The 17,467-nt window shown below is 44.6% G+C and overlaps 1 protein-coding gene across 5 annotated transcripts; it reads right to left on the reverse strand.

Moving 5' to 3' along the window:
• Nucleotides 1-515: 515 nt before the first annotated feature.
• Nucleotides 516-14,361, reverse strand: LOC118585266 (zinc finger protein 420-like). 5 transcript variants are annotated; one of them, XM_036189812.1, is made up of 6 exons: nucleotides 14,141-14,361; nucleotides 12,825-12,881; nucleotides 6,626-6,696; nucleotides 4,873-4,996; nucleotides 4,509-4,604; nucleotides 516-2,774 (listed from the first exon to the last, which is right to left on the reverse strand). In XM_036189812.1, exons 3-6 carry the CDS (start codon nucleotides 6,632-6,634, stop codon nucleotides 661-663), a joined length of 2,343 nt encoding a protein of 780 aa, XP_036045705.1. In that variant the 5' UTR covers nucleotides 6,635-6,696; nucleotides 12,825-12,881; nucleotides 14,141-14,361; the 3' UTR covers nucleotides 516-660. The 5 variants fall into 5 exon arrangements, with proteins under 5 accessions (XP_036045705.1, XP_036045529.1, XP_036045792.1 ...); XM_036189636.1 differs by having other exon boundaries at nucleotides 12,825-12,912; XM_036189899.1 differs by lacking the exon at nucleotides 12,825-12,881.
• Nucleotides 14,362-17,467: the final 3,106 nt, after the last annotated feature.

The raw sequence follows: 17,467 nt of genomic DNA on the forward strand, positions 1-17,467 counted from the left end.
AAATTTGGAATCATGAGCAAATGTTTCCATACTCCTTGAATTCAGAGTTTTCTTAGCCAGCAATTTACAGATGTCTATTAAATTCTGAACCATGAAGGAAGGTCTTTCCATGTTCCTTATATTCAGTTTCCTCTCATGAATATTCTCACTTTGACCAAGATATGAACCCAGGAAAGTCTTTCCACATTGGAAAGGGTTTTCTATTACCATGGACTAACATGGATAATGTAGCAAGTCTTCTGTCCCACCAGCCAGCTCCCAAATCACAACATAGAGACTTATTAATTATGAAAGCTCAGCTGATAGCTCAGGCTTGTTTCTAACTAGCTCTTATAACTTAAATTAACCCCTCTCTTTTAATCTACTTTCTGCCCTCATGGCTTTATTAACTCATCTCTGTAGAGGCCATTCTACTTGCTTTCCATCTGGCTGGACTCCACTCTTCTTCTTCCCAGCATTCTCTCTACCTCGAAAATCCTGCCTAGCTATTGGCTGTTTAGTATTTTATTAAACCAATCACAGTGACATATCTTCACATAGATAGTGACTTGAGTTACAGATGAAGGCTTTCCCAAATCTCAGTCACAGATTTCCTATTGGTGTGGACATTCTAATGCTGGGTAAGAGTTGAGTCATACAGGCTTTTCTAAGTGTTCTGCCTTAACTCGATTTCTCATCATTATAAATCTTCTGAAACTGATTGAGCTGAGCCATGAGTAGAATCTTTCCAACACTCCTTAAATTTATAAGATTGTTTACCAGTGTGAATTCTCTCATGTTTAATAACATCTGACTGCCAGCCGAAGGCTTTTCTACATTCATTACATCCTTGGGCTGTTCGACACTGTGGATTCTCTGATGTTTAATGAGGTGTGACTGCTGAATGAAGGCTTTCCCACACTCGTTACATTCGTAGGGCCTCTCACCAGTGTGAATCCTCTGGTGCCGAGCAAGGTCTGAGGCAGAAGCAAAGGCTTTCCAGCATTCCTGACATTTATAGGGCTTCTCACCGGTATGGAGTCTCTGATGTCGAGTAAGTTCTGAACTATACCTAAAGGCCTTTGGGCATTCCTTACATTGAAAACGTTTCTCCCTAATGTGAGCTGTCTTAAGGTCTGTATCACCTGAATGCCAACTGTAGTCCTTGCCATTCTCTTTATATTCATTGGTCGTATTGCCAGGTTGAAACTGAGTAAGTTCTGAACCACAAAGAATGGTCTCTGCATTTTCCTTATCTTGCCAGAATTTCTCACCAGTATGAATTAAAGAATGCTGAGGATGTTCTAAACCAGAACTAAAGTCCTTATCACTTCCATTGAATCCATGTGATTTCTTACCATGACTTTTCTGATGCTGAGTTAGGTGTGCACCACGAGTGAAAGCTTTTCCACACTCCTTACATACATAAGGCTTTACACCGGTGTGAACTCTCTGATGCCGGCCAAGGTCTGATCTGCAAATAAATCCCTTCCCGCACTCCTTACACTTATGGGGCTTTTCACCAGTGTGGGTCTTCTGGTGGCGGGCAAGGTTTGATGGGCAACGAAAGGCTTTCTCACAGTCGTTGCATTTGAAAAGTTTCTCCCTGTTATGAACTTTCTTAAGACTGCTGACAATGGAGCGTAGACTAAAAGCCTTGCCACATGCTTTGCATTCGTAGATTTTCTTACCAGTGTGAGCTGTCTGGTACTGAGTAAGTTCTGAATCTGGGAAAAACGTCTTCCCATTTTCCTTATCTTCAAAGAACTTCTCACCAATGTAAATTAACTGTCGTTGAGTGTGATTTAAGGCAAAACTAAAAGAGTTTTTACATTCTTTACATTTATGCAACTTATCCCCAGTATGAATTTTCCTATGTTGACTTAATTGTGACCCACATGTGAAGGCTTTCCCACACTCCTTGCATACGTAGGGTTTTTCTCCAGTGTGGATTCTCTGATGTTTAATGAGGTGTGACTGCTGAATGAAGGCTTTCCCACACTCATTACATTCATAGGGTTTTTCACCAGTGTGGATTCTCTCGTGGCGAGTGAGGTCTGAGCCGCAACTGAAGGCCTTGCCACATTCCCTACAGTGATAGGGCTTCTCTCCAGTGTGAATCCTGTGATGCCGAGTAAGGTCTGAGCTGTAATTAAAGTACTTTCCACATTCCTTACATTCGTAAGATTTCTCACCAGTGTGAATCCGAACGTGGACACTGAGGAGTGAATGAAATCTAAAGGCTTTCCCACAGTCCTTACATTTAAAAGGCTTTTCCCCAGTGTGAATTCTCTTATGACCAGTAAGACTAGACCGAAAACTAAAAGCCTTGCCACATTCTTCACATTGAAATGTTTTCTTTCCAGCATGAACTGCATGATACCGAGTAAGTTTAGAACCAGGAGGAAAGGGTTTCCCACATTTTTCATCTTCCTCGAGTTCCTCACCCATGTGAACTGACTGAAGTTGAGTGGTGTCTGAGGCAAGACTAAAGGATTTCTCAGATTTAAATTTATTTGCTTTCTCTTCTATATTCAGTCTTGGACACTGATCAAAAGCTGTGAGCTGATTTAAAAAGGGCAGTTTTTTGTAGGTAGGTGTCATTTGCTTAAAGCATCCCTCTTGATTCTCCTTTCGTGCTGGAGGCTGACCTTTGCCTTCCCAATCAGCTCTAGGACACGAACCTTCGAGGTTGTGGTTTGGGTCAGTTTCCATTACTTCCCACTGGGATAACTGTCTTGCACATGGGCTATTTTTTGGTAGGACCTTCTTCATCTGCCACACAGAATCTATATCTGAAAGACAATAACATAAATATATATTGTTTTACTATCCATAAAGAAAAAAAAATGTCCTTAAAAGCAAATGTTAAAGTAAATCATACAAGAAGTGAATGGCTTAAAAACAAAAACAAAAACACCCAAATCTGGACAATATTAAAAAGACAAAAAATAACCAGAAATTTCAGAGGGCTAATTTTAAAGGGGGGAGTGCCTAGACTGGACTAAGATTTTATAAAAACCAGGGGCCAAGAGGCACAAACGGGATAATCAAGTTAAGAACAGTGTAACATAGCTCACTGTTTAGTTTCTCCTGTCTCCACTTAAATGATTCCACAGGCTGCTTCCTTCATGGCTTTTAAAAATGTATGCATTTATTTTGTGTGTATGGATGTTTGCCTGCATGTATGTCTGTGGACCATGTGTGTGCCTGTACCCAAGGAGGCCAGAAGTTCAAGAGATCCCCTAGGATTGAGTCAGGCAACTGTGAACCATCATGTGGGTGCTGGGAATCAAACCTGGGACCTCTGTAAGAGCAGCCATTGACCCATCTTTTCAGCCCCTTCATGGCTTCTTGTACAATAGGAGACAAAAGCATACCTAGGCTAGCTCAGTCAAAAACAAATGTATTTTTAATCTATTATTATTATTACTGTGTATTGAGAGAATCAGAGACAGAGACAGACAGACAAACTGTGGGTGCATGTGGCACTCATTGTTATGTAGGTTGGACTGTGGGCATGCACATACCACTGCAGACATTTGGAAGTCGTGTGTGTGTGTGTGTGTGTGTGTGTGTGTGTGTGTGTGTGTGTGTGTGTAAAATGAACATGCCACAGTAGACATGCAAAGTCACTACAGCTTTAGGAGCCAGGTCTCCTCTCCCACCACAGGTTTCAGGGACTGGATGCCGGTCCTCAGAAATGCAGAGCAAAAAGCTCTTCTTCTTGCTCAGCCTTCAGGATTGTCCTGGTACATCATCCCCACAAGGCACCTGGCAGAGGAGTACTGGGTGACTGACGAAGGCCATCCTCATCCACAGAGAAGGAAATGGAGAATGCAGGGAAGCAGACAAGCCAGGGCTTGTCCTGGCCCTGAATTTTCTAGGTTGTCTCCCTTTGGCCCTGTCCTCTTTGCAGGTAGTTCCTCTAAGTGGCCCAAACTGTTTTTACTCACTATCCCAATGTCTAACCACCAGCCTAACTGGTGCTCTTTTCATGTATGCATGAACACTATGCAAAAATGTGTGCGTATGTTCCTGTCACAGAGAATACAAGGTGTATTAATATATACTCTCTCTTAACACTAGTGAATCCGAGCTGAAGTTAGAAAACTGGAAAACAAGGAAGGAGAAAGTAGATAAAGGTGATTCAAGAGGGCTGCATGGGGTGGCCCATGGAAGAAGGAAATCTTTTCAAGTAGCTGAAATGAATGATATATTTGCAAATTTCTAGAGAATGGGGGAATTTATAAATCCCTAAATGGAAAAAGGTAAAGGAAACAGCAAGAGATGGGAAGGCCTTGGACCTGTGTCATTCATAGAAGAATGGCCACTAGAGAGAAGGACAGCACTTCACTTGCTGTCACACGGGGGACAAATGAGATGACGGGGTAAGAGCGGACTCTGGAGGGGAGGTGATGCAGGGAAGGCTGCACATGCTTTATCAGCCAGGGAAAGGATGCTCTGGACCAGTGTGTTAGAGGGCTGCTCCTCACGACTGGATGACTGTCCCACTCGCTGTTACTCACCTGGGCAGAATCCTCTGGTCTCACTGCCCAAATCCACGTAGGCATCTTGCTCTTTTTCCAACACAGGGAACACACGTGGTTGATAAATGCAAAGTCCTGCATGTAAGGTAAGATATAAGAAGCAACCACATGAGTAAGAATTCCAGAATTTTCCTCTGGTGTGGCAGTCACAAGAAGGGCAAAGAGAAAGAACGAAGCGCTTCTGGCGGAGGATGAGCATGGAGGTCCCCAGTGAGGACTGTCATCTTTGCAAACCACCCATTTTCCCAAAGAAACACAGTCAGAGATCCCCTTGACATTTAAAAACAAGTCAGTAACTGACAATAAAGCACCCGGGAATGTCTAGGGTTAAACTGAGCCTTACCTACTGAGACAAGGTGGTTGTAGTTCTCCAACATCACATCTCTGTACAAAGTCCTCTGTTCCAGGTTTAGACACTCCCATTCTTCCGGAGAGAAATCTACAGCCACATCGCTGAACGTCATTACCTGCCATATGACAATTAGCCCCGGTGTTAATGGTACAACTGGACAAACGATTTAGACAGAGGGAAAGCTGGCAGTTTGTGGGAGTGGGGGAGGCAATGGAACTAAGTGTGACTGATCAAGCTGAGTGCCACAGGCTCTTAAAACTATTGCTCTGGGGACTGGAGAGATGGCTCAGTGGTCAGGAGTGCTTGCTGCACTTCTGAAGGAACTGAGCTTGGTTCTGACCACCCATACTGGGCACCCATACGGCCCGTAGCTCCAGGAAATCTGTCACCCTCTTTTAGCCTCCACTGGCATCTATACACACATGGTATTCACATAAGTATACACACATACACATTAAAAAAATAAATTGTAGAGCCGGGCAGTGGTGGCGCATGCCTTTAATCCCAGCACTCAGGAGTCAGAGGCAGGCAGATCTCTGTGAGTTCAAGGCCAGCCTGGTCTTCAGAGTGAGATCCAGGACAGGCACCAAAACTATACAGAGAAACCCTGTCACACAGAAAAACCCTGCCTTAAAAAAAAACCAACCAACCATCCAACCAAACAAATAAATAAACTGTAAAAACAAACTACTGCTTGGTCACAGCATCCTTATAGGCTTCATATGAGGAACATCAGGACAAAAGGGTGGTAGCCCGAAGACATCCCAGGAGTTTATGGCAGACATCATGGACAGAATACACCTGTTTGAAGTCCCAAACTCCAGATAGATGTAAAACATGAGAAAATTCAGGCATTTTATGAACTGTCCATCTTGTTGTTTGTTTTAGTGTAGGGTACTTTTAGTGGAATTTCCTATCATTTTAAATTGACAGAATTTTAGGGTTGTATTTCCTGTTTTATTTATTTATTTATTTTCTAAGCAGAGTGTGTTGCTTCCTGTAAGCAACTGCCAATCAGCTAGCTTCTTGCTGATTCCCCAGGTCTCTGCATACTCAGTGTTTCTGCCATGACCTCTAAATGTACTGGCAAGCGCCACACACTGAGGCAGGCCTTACACTGACTGCAACGCTCCAGTCTGTACGTACAGCAAGTGCAAACCTTCTTAAGCTGTCTCCTTCCAATATCGTTCTGTCTATGGGTTTAGTGACACCCTAGGATGTCCTCTCTAGAGGTACTCCTCCTGAGTAGATATTTTTTTAGGCCTAAAACACAAGGGCTACTGACTGCCATGTGGGAGAGATATCATTTGAGGGGAGAGTGCCATGCAGGGAAGACCCTAGACATCACTATTACCTGGAATTGACTTGGCTAAGTATGGTGATATTTTGTTTGTGCTCTAACAAATAAGGCTTGCCTGGAGATCAGAGTGCAGAGCTAGCCACTAGTTAACCATAGAGGCCAGGCAGTGGTGGCACACACCTTTAATCCCAGCACTCGGGAGGTGGAGACAGGAATATAAGGGGAGACAGGAGCTTGGCCTCTTCTGCTGAGGAGTGGGTGAGGTAAGAGGTGGCTGCGGTTTGCTCCTTTCTCTGATCTTTCAGCATTTACCCCAATATCTGGCTCCGGGTTTTTATTATTAAAACCAGTTAGGATTCTTGCTATAGTTAAGTAATTTGAGAACAAGGGACAAAAACATTCCTATGAGAAGAACTAGTTATTTCTGAGATAATACAAACTCACATGGGCCATGATTGAAAACTTGTGAATGTGACCAGTCCTCTTCTTGATTCCTATCGTTATGAAGTCAACTCCTGAGGAAACAGAGCACAGGGAAGAGAATCATGAGATGCCTGGCTTTCCAGAGAGGTGAAAAATGGATGAGAAAAAAAGCCATTTTCTTCCCTGGAGGAAGGCCAGAGGGAGTGTGATGAAATGCTGGCCCCACCAAAAATCAAGAGAACCCCAACTAAAACAGGATGGAGTGGGGCTGGAGAGATGGCTCAGAGGTTAAGAGCACTGGCCGCTCTTCCTGAGGTCCTGAGGTCCTGAGTTCAATTCCCAGCAACCACATGGTGGCTCACAACCATCTGTAATTTGGTCTGGTGCCCTCTTCTGGTGTGTAGGCAGAATACTGTATACATAATAAATAAATAAATCTTAAAATAAAAAAACCAGGATGGAGTTATAATCAAAGTAGTTGTGTCAAAAATTATTCCATAGCTGGGCAGTGGTGGCGTACACCTTTACCCCAGCACTCAGGAGGCAAAGGCAGGTGGATATCTGTGTTCCAGGTCAGCCTAGTCTATAGAGGGACAGTCAGAGGTACACAGAGAAACCCTGTCTCAAAAAACAAACAAACAAAGCATTCCATATATCAGGGTATGAGACAAGGTTATTCTGACTGAATCTAAATGTCTCCAATAACTCTACAAAGCTGGAGTTAGGAATCTTCAAAGGCAATGGAACTCTCCCTTCTGGAAGCTGGCCGAACTCCTCTGTGTGTCTAACAAACCTACTGAATGATTTTAATCTAGAGCATCTAAGAAGGATCACTGTAAAACTGAAGACAGTTTTGAGGCTCTAACAAGCCTCAGGAAACACCATGCAGTCAGTGAGACAAGCACACACAGCCCATGTAGTATTATCAGGGCACCTGCAAAACCCAGCACATACTCCAGCTCCACTGCCAGCCCCCATTAACCTCCAATCTCTGACATAGTCCTAACAAGTGTGCTCTACAGCCTGGGCCTGAGACCTCATCTCTGCAGAGAAAAGTAACTGCTCTTTTAAAAGCTTATTTGCACTTTATATGAATGAGTATTTTGCCTGCATGAATGTATGTGCACTGAATGTATGCCTAGTGTCCCCTGAGGCCAGGAGAGGGCGTCAGAGTCCCATAGAGATGGTTATTAGCTGTCATGTGGGTGCTGGGACTAAACCCAGGTCCTCTGCAAGAGTAGTGAGTGCTCTTAACTGCTGAGTCAGCTCTCCAGTCCCTAACACTACATTTTTAAAATAAGATTTAAACTTATTAGAGATGTAGAGAATGGCTTAATAGTTAAGAGCACTGGCTACTCTTCCAGAGTATTTCTAGGGGACCTGGCTTCGATTCCCAGCACCCACATGCTGGCTCACAAACATCTGTTAATTCCAGCTTCAGGGGATCAGCCATCCTCTCTGTGGGCATTGCATGTATATGGTACACATACACATAAAATAAAATTTTAAAAAGAAAAACAAACAAATAAAAACAAACAAACAAAGGTCAGGCATGGTATTGAACACCTTTAATCTCAATGCCCAGGAAAGAGAGGCAGGAGGATCTTTGTGTCAGTAGCCAGGCCCACGTCTGAAATTCATGGCCAGTTGGAGCTGCATAGTAAGACCCTGCCTCAAACAACAAACAAACACATACATAGGGACAAAGGAGGAAAAGAAAACAAAGAACAAAGGCAGGGGACTGGAGAGATGGCTACCAGTTAAGAGCACTGGCTGTTCTTACAGAGATTCTAATTCCCAACAACCACATGGTGGCTCACAGCCATCTGTAATGAGAACTGGTGCCCTCTTCTGACCTGCAGGGATACATGCAGGCAGAACACTGTTTATATAATAAATAAAGCTTAAAAACAAAAACAAAAAAACAGAAGGGGGGTGAGCTGTGTGACAGGCAGAGCAAGGGTACAGTGAGGCTGATGAAGAATCCATGTCCATTTCCCTGGGACGTGAATAGTGACACACTTTCTGTTTGGGGGATGGGGATAGGAGACTTGAGACTAATTATTACAGTTTGAAGGAGGAACAATTCGAATCTTGCATTCCTACTGAAACTGTGTAGAGGAATCAGAAATAAACAGAACCTGTGTGGACACTACAGCAATGAGAAGTACTCATTCTATGAGGAGTGAGCCAAACACTGAACACAAGATTCAAACAGAAATGATACGACACCTGGGTTTCTGTGAGTTCTAGGCCAGCCAGGATTCCATAGTCAGACACTGTGTCGAAAAGAAAAAAAAGAAAAGAAAAGAGAAGAGAGAAAAGAAAGAAAAGAAAAGAAAAAGAAAAGGAGATTCAAGGTGGCAAAAGAAACAATTTTGAGACTATAAGTGTATATCAATACGTAGCTGTCTAAATAAATATGGCATGGGGGACATGGCACAAAAATCATCAATACCAAAACATTACCTAATAAAAGCACTAGGTTAGAAAACATGAAGAGTGGATGCGCTGGAGAGGTGCTAGGAGGTCAAGAGCACTGTTGCTTTTGAGAAGACCTGCACCCACATGATGGTACACAGCATCCGTAATTCCAGTTCCTCTTTGAGGAACCAGGCATGCTCATGGTATACATACACAGGCAAAATGTTCATGCACATAAAGTTATAAAAAATTTAAAAAACATGAAGAGTTATTCTAAAAAGATCAACTGTCTATAACTGAAAGAAAATTCAAGTTTTAATTAGACTTTTCCATCCTGAAAAACTTATGGGCTTTCAGCATATTTGTAGAAAAAGAAATGAGAGATTCAATGATTATCTAGCCAATCTATTATTCCTTTTTAATTAATTAATTAACTTATTTTGGCTTTTGAAACAGGGTTTCATTATGTAGCTGGCCTGGAACTTATTAAGTAGATCAGGCTAGTTCAAACTCACAGAACTCGCTTGTTCCTGCCTCCAGAGTACTGGGATCAAAGACTGGTCACCACACTCAGTTCATCAGTTTTTAAAGATACAAAGAGTAACCAGGAGTGGACATACCCATGTAATCCTGAATTTAGGAGGTTGAAGCAGGAGAATGACTATGGGCTCAAGGCCAGCCTGGGCTACATAGGAAGATCCAGTCTTAAAGGCGGGGGTGGGGGTAGGGTGGGGGGAGAGCAAGCAAAAGACGTGTGTGTGTGTGTGTGTGTGTGTGTGTGTGTGTGTGTGTGTGATGCTATGATATAAGAACTTTGAGAATATTCACAAAAGTCCTTTCTGAAAAAAATACTAGAGGTCACACAGAAACAAATAGGGGAAAAAATCAGCAAAATAACTGCAATGGACTGGATACGTTTAAATGTGATTCTAAATAAAAAGCAAGGTAGGAGTTAGGCTGGCCAGCATCCTGAATGTCCAACACTGTGTGCTAGCCTCCTTTATTCAACAGAATGGACTTCTGAATGAGTAAGACACTGTGTGGGGAATGTAATTCAGTGTTTGGCATCCTTGCCCAGAAGGCACCAAGCTCTTAGCACCGCCCAGACTAACTGCTGTTCCACCTCAGGTAACACTGACAAAGAAAAGCTTGGAGTGTTTCCACAGCCTTCAATTCTCTCCTCATCTTGTGTTGCCCCCACTTCAACTATCTTTGAACATAGAAATTGCTTCCGTATCTGTTGCTAAGCAAGGTAGGGCGGACTGGGAATTTTCCCACCGTCAGCCAAGCACTGATTGGTTCTTTCTGCAAAAGGAGTAAACGTGCCTTGTTATAGTATTTGAATGAAGCTCGGCCACAAGAGCCCATGACCGCGATCTTCACCTTTTCGAAAACGTGCTGTATGGCCCTGAATTGAGCATCCCTGGAAAGGGTTCTGATCGTCCCTTCATGAACTGTGACCCCAGAGGTATTCGAATAGGTTCCAGGAGAGACTCGCCATACTTGCATTTTCCTCCATCTTCTGCAAATAATAAAGGTTTCTCTGCTTTAGAAAATGGTACTCTACCTGCAACTTTATTTAAGATTTTACTTTCAAAAAATGTTTATGTGTATCTGGGAGTGGGGGTATGTAAACTTGAATGCTGGTACCCAGAGGCCATTGGGCATCTTGGAGCCTCTGAATCTGAAGGAGGTTGTGAGCCTCCTGAATGTATGCTAGGAACTGGACTTAAGTCCTCTGCAAGAACAGAAAATGCTTTTAACCGCTGAACCATTTCTCTAATTTTTATTTCCATTTTTAAAAAAGGATTTATGCGTGGTGTGTGTGTGTGTGTGTGTGTGTGTGTGTACGTGTGTGTGTGTGTGTACATGAGTGCAGGTGCTGGGGCAGGAAGGTCCATGTAGCTGGAGTTACAAGCGAGAGCGGCCGACATCAGTGCTAAGAACCAAACTCAGATCCTCTGCGAAATCATTGTGCACCTGAACCCCTGGCCTCTCCGGTCCCTACTCTTATCTCCTAGCTGTATTTCTGCCATTTTGCTTGCCATGATATGAACTCCCCTTCCTTCAGCTCCACCCTCGCTTTTAGAAATTACAATGTCTATTATTAAACACAATTCTTGTTGGTGCCAGGGTTGCTGCTCTATCATGTTTACACACACTGTCAGGTACGTTTAAACTGTCCACTGACTATGACCATCGCTTTCCGGAACACACACACACACACACACACACACACACACACACACAGACAGACACACACACACACACACACACACACACACACACACACACACACACACGGCAGGGCAATCGCCCGCAGCTCCCATATTAGTCCCAAGTGTGTACCCCCCCCCCCCCCCCACACACACACAGACAGACACACACACACACACACACACACACACACACACACACACACACACACACACACACACACACACACAGGGCAGGGCAATCGCCCGCAGCTCCCATATTAGTCCCAAGTGTGTACCCCACCACCCCCAAGCTCCCATACTAACCCCAACTCTGCCAGCCCGGAACACCACCACATCTTCTTCAGAACTCCGCGCTCCGTAGGAAAGCCCTTCACCCCTGAACTCGATTTCCATGGACAATCTGATTCCAGGCCTTAAATTGACACTCTAAGCCCCACACATCCTGGACGTCCCTAGGGATTCGGGTCTGAAGCCAATTGGATCGGAACTCAAGGAAGTTCCTGGTTCACAGTGCATTCTGGGAAATGTAGTCCAACGCTGTGTGGTCTTTAACAAAAGACTAGACCACAACTATCTACAGGCCCTAGCTTTAAACTCCATTACTTCCATCGGCAGAGAGCATCCGTCACACAACGCTAACAACTGTTCACGAGAGCTTCAGAAATTTCAGGTCACGCTGAGATGGCCTACAAACTGCTCTTCCTCAGCTATGCAAACGATGCCCCCTGCCATCTTTGGACAGGCAATATCCACGGGTGTGATGGCTCCTGGGAAATGTAGTCCACAGCCTGGGAAGCCAGAGAAACAGGCTTCTGAAAGATGGCCAATAAATGCGGGGCACTGACAGACACATGGGTTCCCGCTACAAGGTCTTGTAAAACAGCATCATGCTAGGGGTGAGGCTGAACTGTCTCTACTCCAGCTGGTTGAATCACTGCCTCTTATCACACTAGCACCTGCCTGCGTTAGGATAAAAGATAAAAATGGTTTTAGCTGGTGCCCGCCCCAAACCCCCGGTGTCCTAAGAATCCATGAAAATCCTATCTTGAACTCGGATTTAGTTTCTCTTCCATTCTCAAACAAACAGAAATACCTCAGTCCCATCCTCCAGGCAATCTTTTCAAAATTGTTGTTTATTTGTTAGTTTGTTGTTTATTTATGTGTAAGGGTGTTTTGTCTGTATGTATGTCCATACATGTGGACAGAGCATCAGATCCACTGGAAATGGGGTTACAGGCAATTGTGAGCCACCATGAAAGTGGTGGGATTCAAACTTAGTTCAATTAACCTTAAAGCCTGTGTTGTAAGGCCTGACCATGGTTACATTATTATTACCTGGAAGGAAGTCTTTTAGGCATTTCAGTGGTGTCAGCCCCTCAATGGATATCTGCGCCATGTATGTTCTCATTTGGCTACTTTGATAAGAACCTCCTTCACAGTTTAGCCACCCACCAGTCTCTTGTTCAAACTAGATTCCACCCAGTTTGGTGAAGCTATAATCCACCTGAGAGAGGATGGTGCAAGACCTGGATTTTAATTCAGATACCAACAGATGGGCAGGGTGTGGTGGTACTCACCTATAACGCTGGCACTTAGAAAATGGAGATGTGAGGATCCAGGAGTTCTGATCTATCCTGTTGGAGGCCAGCATAAGCTACGGACCATCTCAAAAACAAACAAAAATCCCCACTTGACAACTGTGCCTGAGCTTGGGTCTTTAATCATGTGTATATATATACACACACACATACACATATATACACACAGTATATAGTTTGTATATGTATATACACACATATATAGTTTATATGTATATACATATATTTATTACAGTATATATACATATATTTATGTGTGTGTGTATTGTGTGTGTGTATATATATACACACACACACACACACACACACACACACACACACACACATATTTTTTATATACGATGGCCCACACCTGTAATCCCAGCACCGGCAGACAGTCTCTGTGGTCAGCATGGTCTGCACAGCAAAGTCTAGACTAGCCAGGGCTACATAGAGAGACCATGTCTCAGAAGGAAAGGGGGGAGTGTTGTAGCATTAAAATTTCTGAATACTTCAGAGGAGGAAAAGAGACGGCACTTTGCTTTCAAAGTCTGGATTACATGGCCGCACATCGCTGTGGCTGCTCCACCTGTCCTTCGCACTGTTACTTTAATTGCCCGATGTTGCTCTCGGTAATAAAGGTAATCACATGTGGTGGTTCACACCTGGTATCTCAGTCTTTAAGAGGGAGAGGGATTGCCCCCTGAAGGGTGACCAGGGCTAAACAGCAATGTCGCCCGTGTAAAGAAACCCAAAATAACAGAAACCACTTGGGAAGTGGAGGTAGGAGGACCCGGAGTTCAGGTCAACCTGGTTATAAAGAGACTAAGAGGCCGGCTCAAAAGCCAAAAAACAATGACAAACTTCACCTGTGTCTCAAGAACTCTCTAAAGGGAACACTCCGCTTGGAGGATCCTGGGCATAACCTTCCCCCTTCCACATACATACACAAAAGCATCCCCACGGACAAAACAAAACACACTGTGTTTAAAAAGTCACAATGCCCGTGGATTACCTTCGCACAATTATCTTGGGGAAAATTAAAAATGCTAATTAGTTATTAATCAGCTATTCCCCCCCCCCCCCATAATGTACAGGACGAAACACAATTACTAATCGTAATTTGAAAAGATAATGAGATTTAGGAGGTTTCAGATTTCTCTACAATCTCAGCCACTCGGGCAGTGATCCACCCAGTCACCAAGACACAAGTAAGCATTCCCTGCACATGCAATGTTCCCTCCCCACAACAGCACGCTGCACTCACAAAACCGCGCAGCTCGACCCCAGCTCCTCCTCACGCACATTTTTCTTACCTCGCAGTTTCTCTGTCGTTCAACTCTCCCCGGACCGAGTCGCAGTAAATCTCCCCATGATCTCTCTCACACACACTCAGAACTGCCATAGCGGAATCTGTCACCTACAGGACCAGGCTGGCTTCCTCTTGGTCAAACTGCCTCGCCTAGTTTGGTTTCAGAACCCGGAGTCCCACTTTTGCTTGGCCGGCCCCAACTTCCAGCAGGAAGCCGGATTCCGAACAGCCTCCCTGGTCAGATTTCCGCCTGGGGATTGGATGACTCAGCCCACGCTAGCCGGGCCCATCCGGTCCCTGGCAAGGTCTTGGACTACATTTCCCAGAAGACCCCACTGGAGTGGAGGTTCCCTGAAAATTCACGGCTCTGAGATAAGCCTGGGTCCAAGAAAGATTCAACTAGACGGGTTAAACCTGTAAGGACAATTTCGTTTAAGTGGGTAAAAGAACTTACTGCCAAGCCTGATGACCTGAGTTCGATCCCCGGGGACACACGGTGGAAGGCGAGAATTGATTCCTGCAAGTTGTCTGCTGAACGCCACACGCGCGCCCACATGCACACACGCAAAAATAAACGATTTTTGTTTGTTTGTTTTTAAGAGGGAGTATGGCAACAAGTTTGGCACAGTAGGTCACGCCTTTAATTCCAGCAGTCGGGAAGTGGAGGCAGGAGGAGCGCTACGAATTGAAGGCCAGTCTGGGCTGTCTCTAACAAATAAGTATTGCCAATAGCCAACTGAGGAATTACGGCCAACCAGCAGGAGAGAGTGGTTGGTAAAGCATTGGACGAACTTTATCAATAAGAGGGGTTCTTACCAAGGACTCTGCTAACCTCGGGTGGAAGGCCGGGGAGGAGGTCTAATAGAAATGAGGGTTCAGAGGAGCCCGAGCAAAGTCTGGTCTAGGGAGTCCTTGTCAGCTGGGATTTCTTCACGACTCCGATGAACAGTTTGTGCTGGTGGTCCGAGCCACAGCTTTGAGCACCAGACTTCTGCCCCCGGCCGCTTCCTGGACTACATTTTTCCAGAGGCCCCTGGGCTTTGTACTTCCCTCTCCTGAGAAGCTCTTTGGAGCAGTGGGCAAGATACTCCAGCTAGGTTTGGGGAGAGCTTGATTAGCCTCTTCAGGGATAATGAGGCGCCTTGGTGCCAAGTGTCTGGATGGTCCAGCCTGTGCGGAGCATGGAGGGAACAAGCTGATTCAGGGAGATCCTGGGACGTGTAGGATCGTTATCGTGTGTCTGGGTGACAGTGAAGGCGGCAAGGATCGCTTGATTGGCGATTATGATCACGTCCTTTGTGTGTGAGTGGAGTTTGACAGGTCCCTTGAGTGTACATTCCCTGGACTTATGTGTTTGTGAGCGCTGGCAAACTGAGAGAGTGTAAGGTGCCTCCACTGAGAAGTGTGACTACTTCCCAGTGTGCCTTTTCTACTTTGGGTGGGGTGTCGGGGCCAGGGGTCTCCGTGCGAACTCTGCTGTTGTGACTATGTCTGTGGCCTGGTATGTGCCAAGGCTTGCATGGGAGGTGGATTGTATTTTCGGTTGAGGCACCTGTGGCTTTTGTGTTCCTGTAGTGTGAGTGTGATTGATTTGAGCGTCCGGTAAGGGTCATCTTTGTGCCTTTGTGCCTCGAGCCACAGAGACTTGAGACAGGTTCTGTCCTGAACTAGTCAACCTACTTAGTCTGATGCTTGGTCTGCATAGGAAGCCCCTAGACTTCTCTGATTTTTTTTTTTTTTTAATGTGATGGGTTGCTGTGGATTATGCTCATTGTTAATAAAACGCTGATTGGCTGATGGCAGAAAGTATAGGCTGGTGATCAGACTGAGGATGGGGTTGGGAGGGCGGAGTCAGAGAAGATGCCAGCCAGCCTCCAGGGGAGCAAGATAAGCTAGATGTGCTAGAGGACAGGTAAAGCCATAAGCCACATGACAGAAGATAGATTAATAGAAATGGGTTAATTTAAATGTAAGAGTTAGTTAGTAATAAGCCTGAGCTATCACCCGAGCATTTATAAATAATACTAAGTCTCTGTATGGTAATTTGGAAGCAGCTGCTGGATGGGGAACAGGTGGTCAGGATGAAAAACTCTGCCTACAGTGGGTGTTATGGATGTTGAGCCAAAGCGACCTCTGAAATGCTCAACCCACAAGAGCCTGGTATGTCCTCGCTCATTTTTATTCTCCAGTTCTTTCCTGTTTAGAGAAAGGCCTCCAGAGAGGATTAAAGAATGGCAGCTCAAAGTAGCTTGTGATTTCCTGGCACACTTTTACCTTTGTCAAGACACACAGCTTGTTTTCCTTCTGGTGAAAATTCTGACCCATTAGGTAACAGAATTCCTGTAGTTCACTCTTTGAGAAACTGGAGGCTCCAAACTCCAGCCCACACTCACTTTTCCCACATTCTCAACTTCCTGTTATTAATTTGTCAAGTGTTCTTTTCTTTTCTTTTTTTAGTATTTATTTTTATTCTGTTTTATTTTATTCTATTATTTATTTTATGTGTATGAGTGTTGAAGCATTTATCTAATTATTCTTTATCAACAAAAATTTGGGAGTAACATATCGGGTAAGATCCTGAATGAAAAGAGAAGCATCGGAGAAGCAACCAGTGACCTCCTCTCCTTCTCATCTTCAATCCAAAAGGTCAAACTCTCTCCAAATCCCACCCTACTACTTCCTGTGTCTTTCTAGCTGTCCTCAGTTCTCCAAAACCTTTATGGCTAATTTTGGTCACTAGTAGCTAGTTCCACCCTCTGATTCAAAGCAAACTTTATTGTTAGTTTCAAGAGCGTCAGATGTAATCAAAATAGTCCACAACAGTGTTCTGCCTGAATGTATATATGTGTAATGTGTTCATGCCTAGTGTCCTCAAAGGATAGAAGTGGACTCCTGATCCCTGGAAACTTTAGTTACAGATGGTTGTGAGCTGCCATGTGGGTGCTGGGAACTGAACCCAGGTCCTCTGCAAGAACAGCAGGTGTTCTTAGCCACTGAGCCACCTCTCTAGTTCTGGATCATCCTCCTCTTCCTCTTCCTCTTCCTCTTCTTTTCCCTCTCTCTCCCCCTCCCCTTCTCCTCTTCCCTTTCTCCCCCTCCTCCTCCCCCTCCCCTCCCCCCCCCCCCCCCGTCCTTCTTTTTTTGAAGACAGGGTTTGTCTGTATAGCCCTGGCTGTCCTGGAACTTACTCTGTAGACCAGGCTGGCCTCAAATGCAGAGATCCGCCTGCCTCGCCTCTTCAGTACTGGGATTAAAGGTGTGCACTGCCACTAACACCTGGCTCTGGATCTTCTTTTTATGTTGTGGTTTTGCTTTATTAAAGTTTTGTGTA

Source organism: Onychomys torridus, chromosome 1 (genome assembly GCF_903995425.1).
Source record: "Onychomys torridus chromosome 1, mOncTor1.1, whole genome shotgun sequence".
In the NCBI taxonomy this organism is placed as follows: Eukaryota; Metazoa; Chordata; class Mammalia; order Rodentia; family Cricetidae; genus Onychomys; species Onychomys torridus.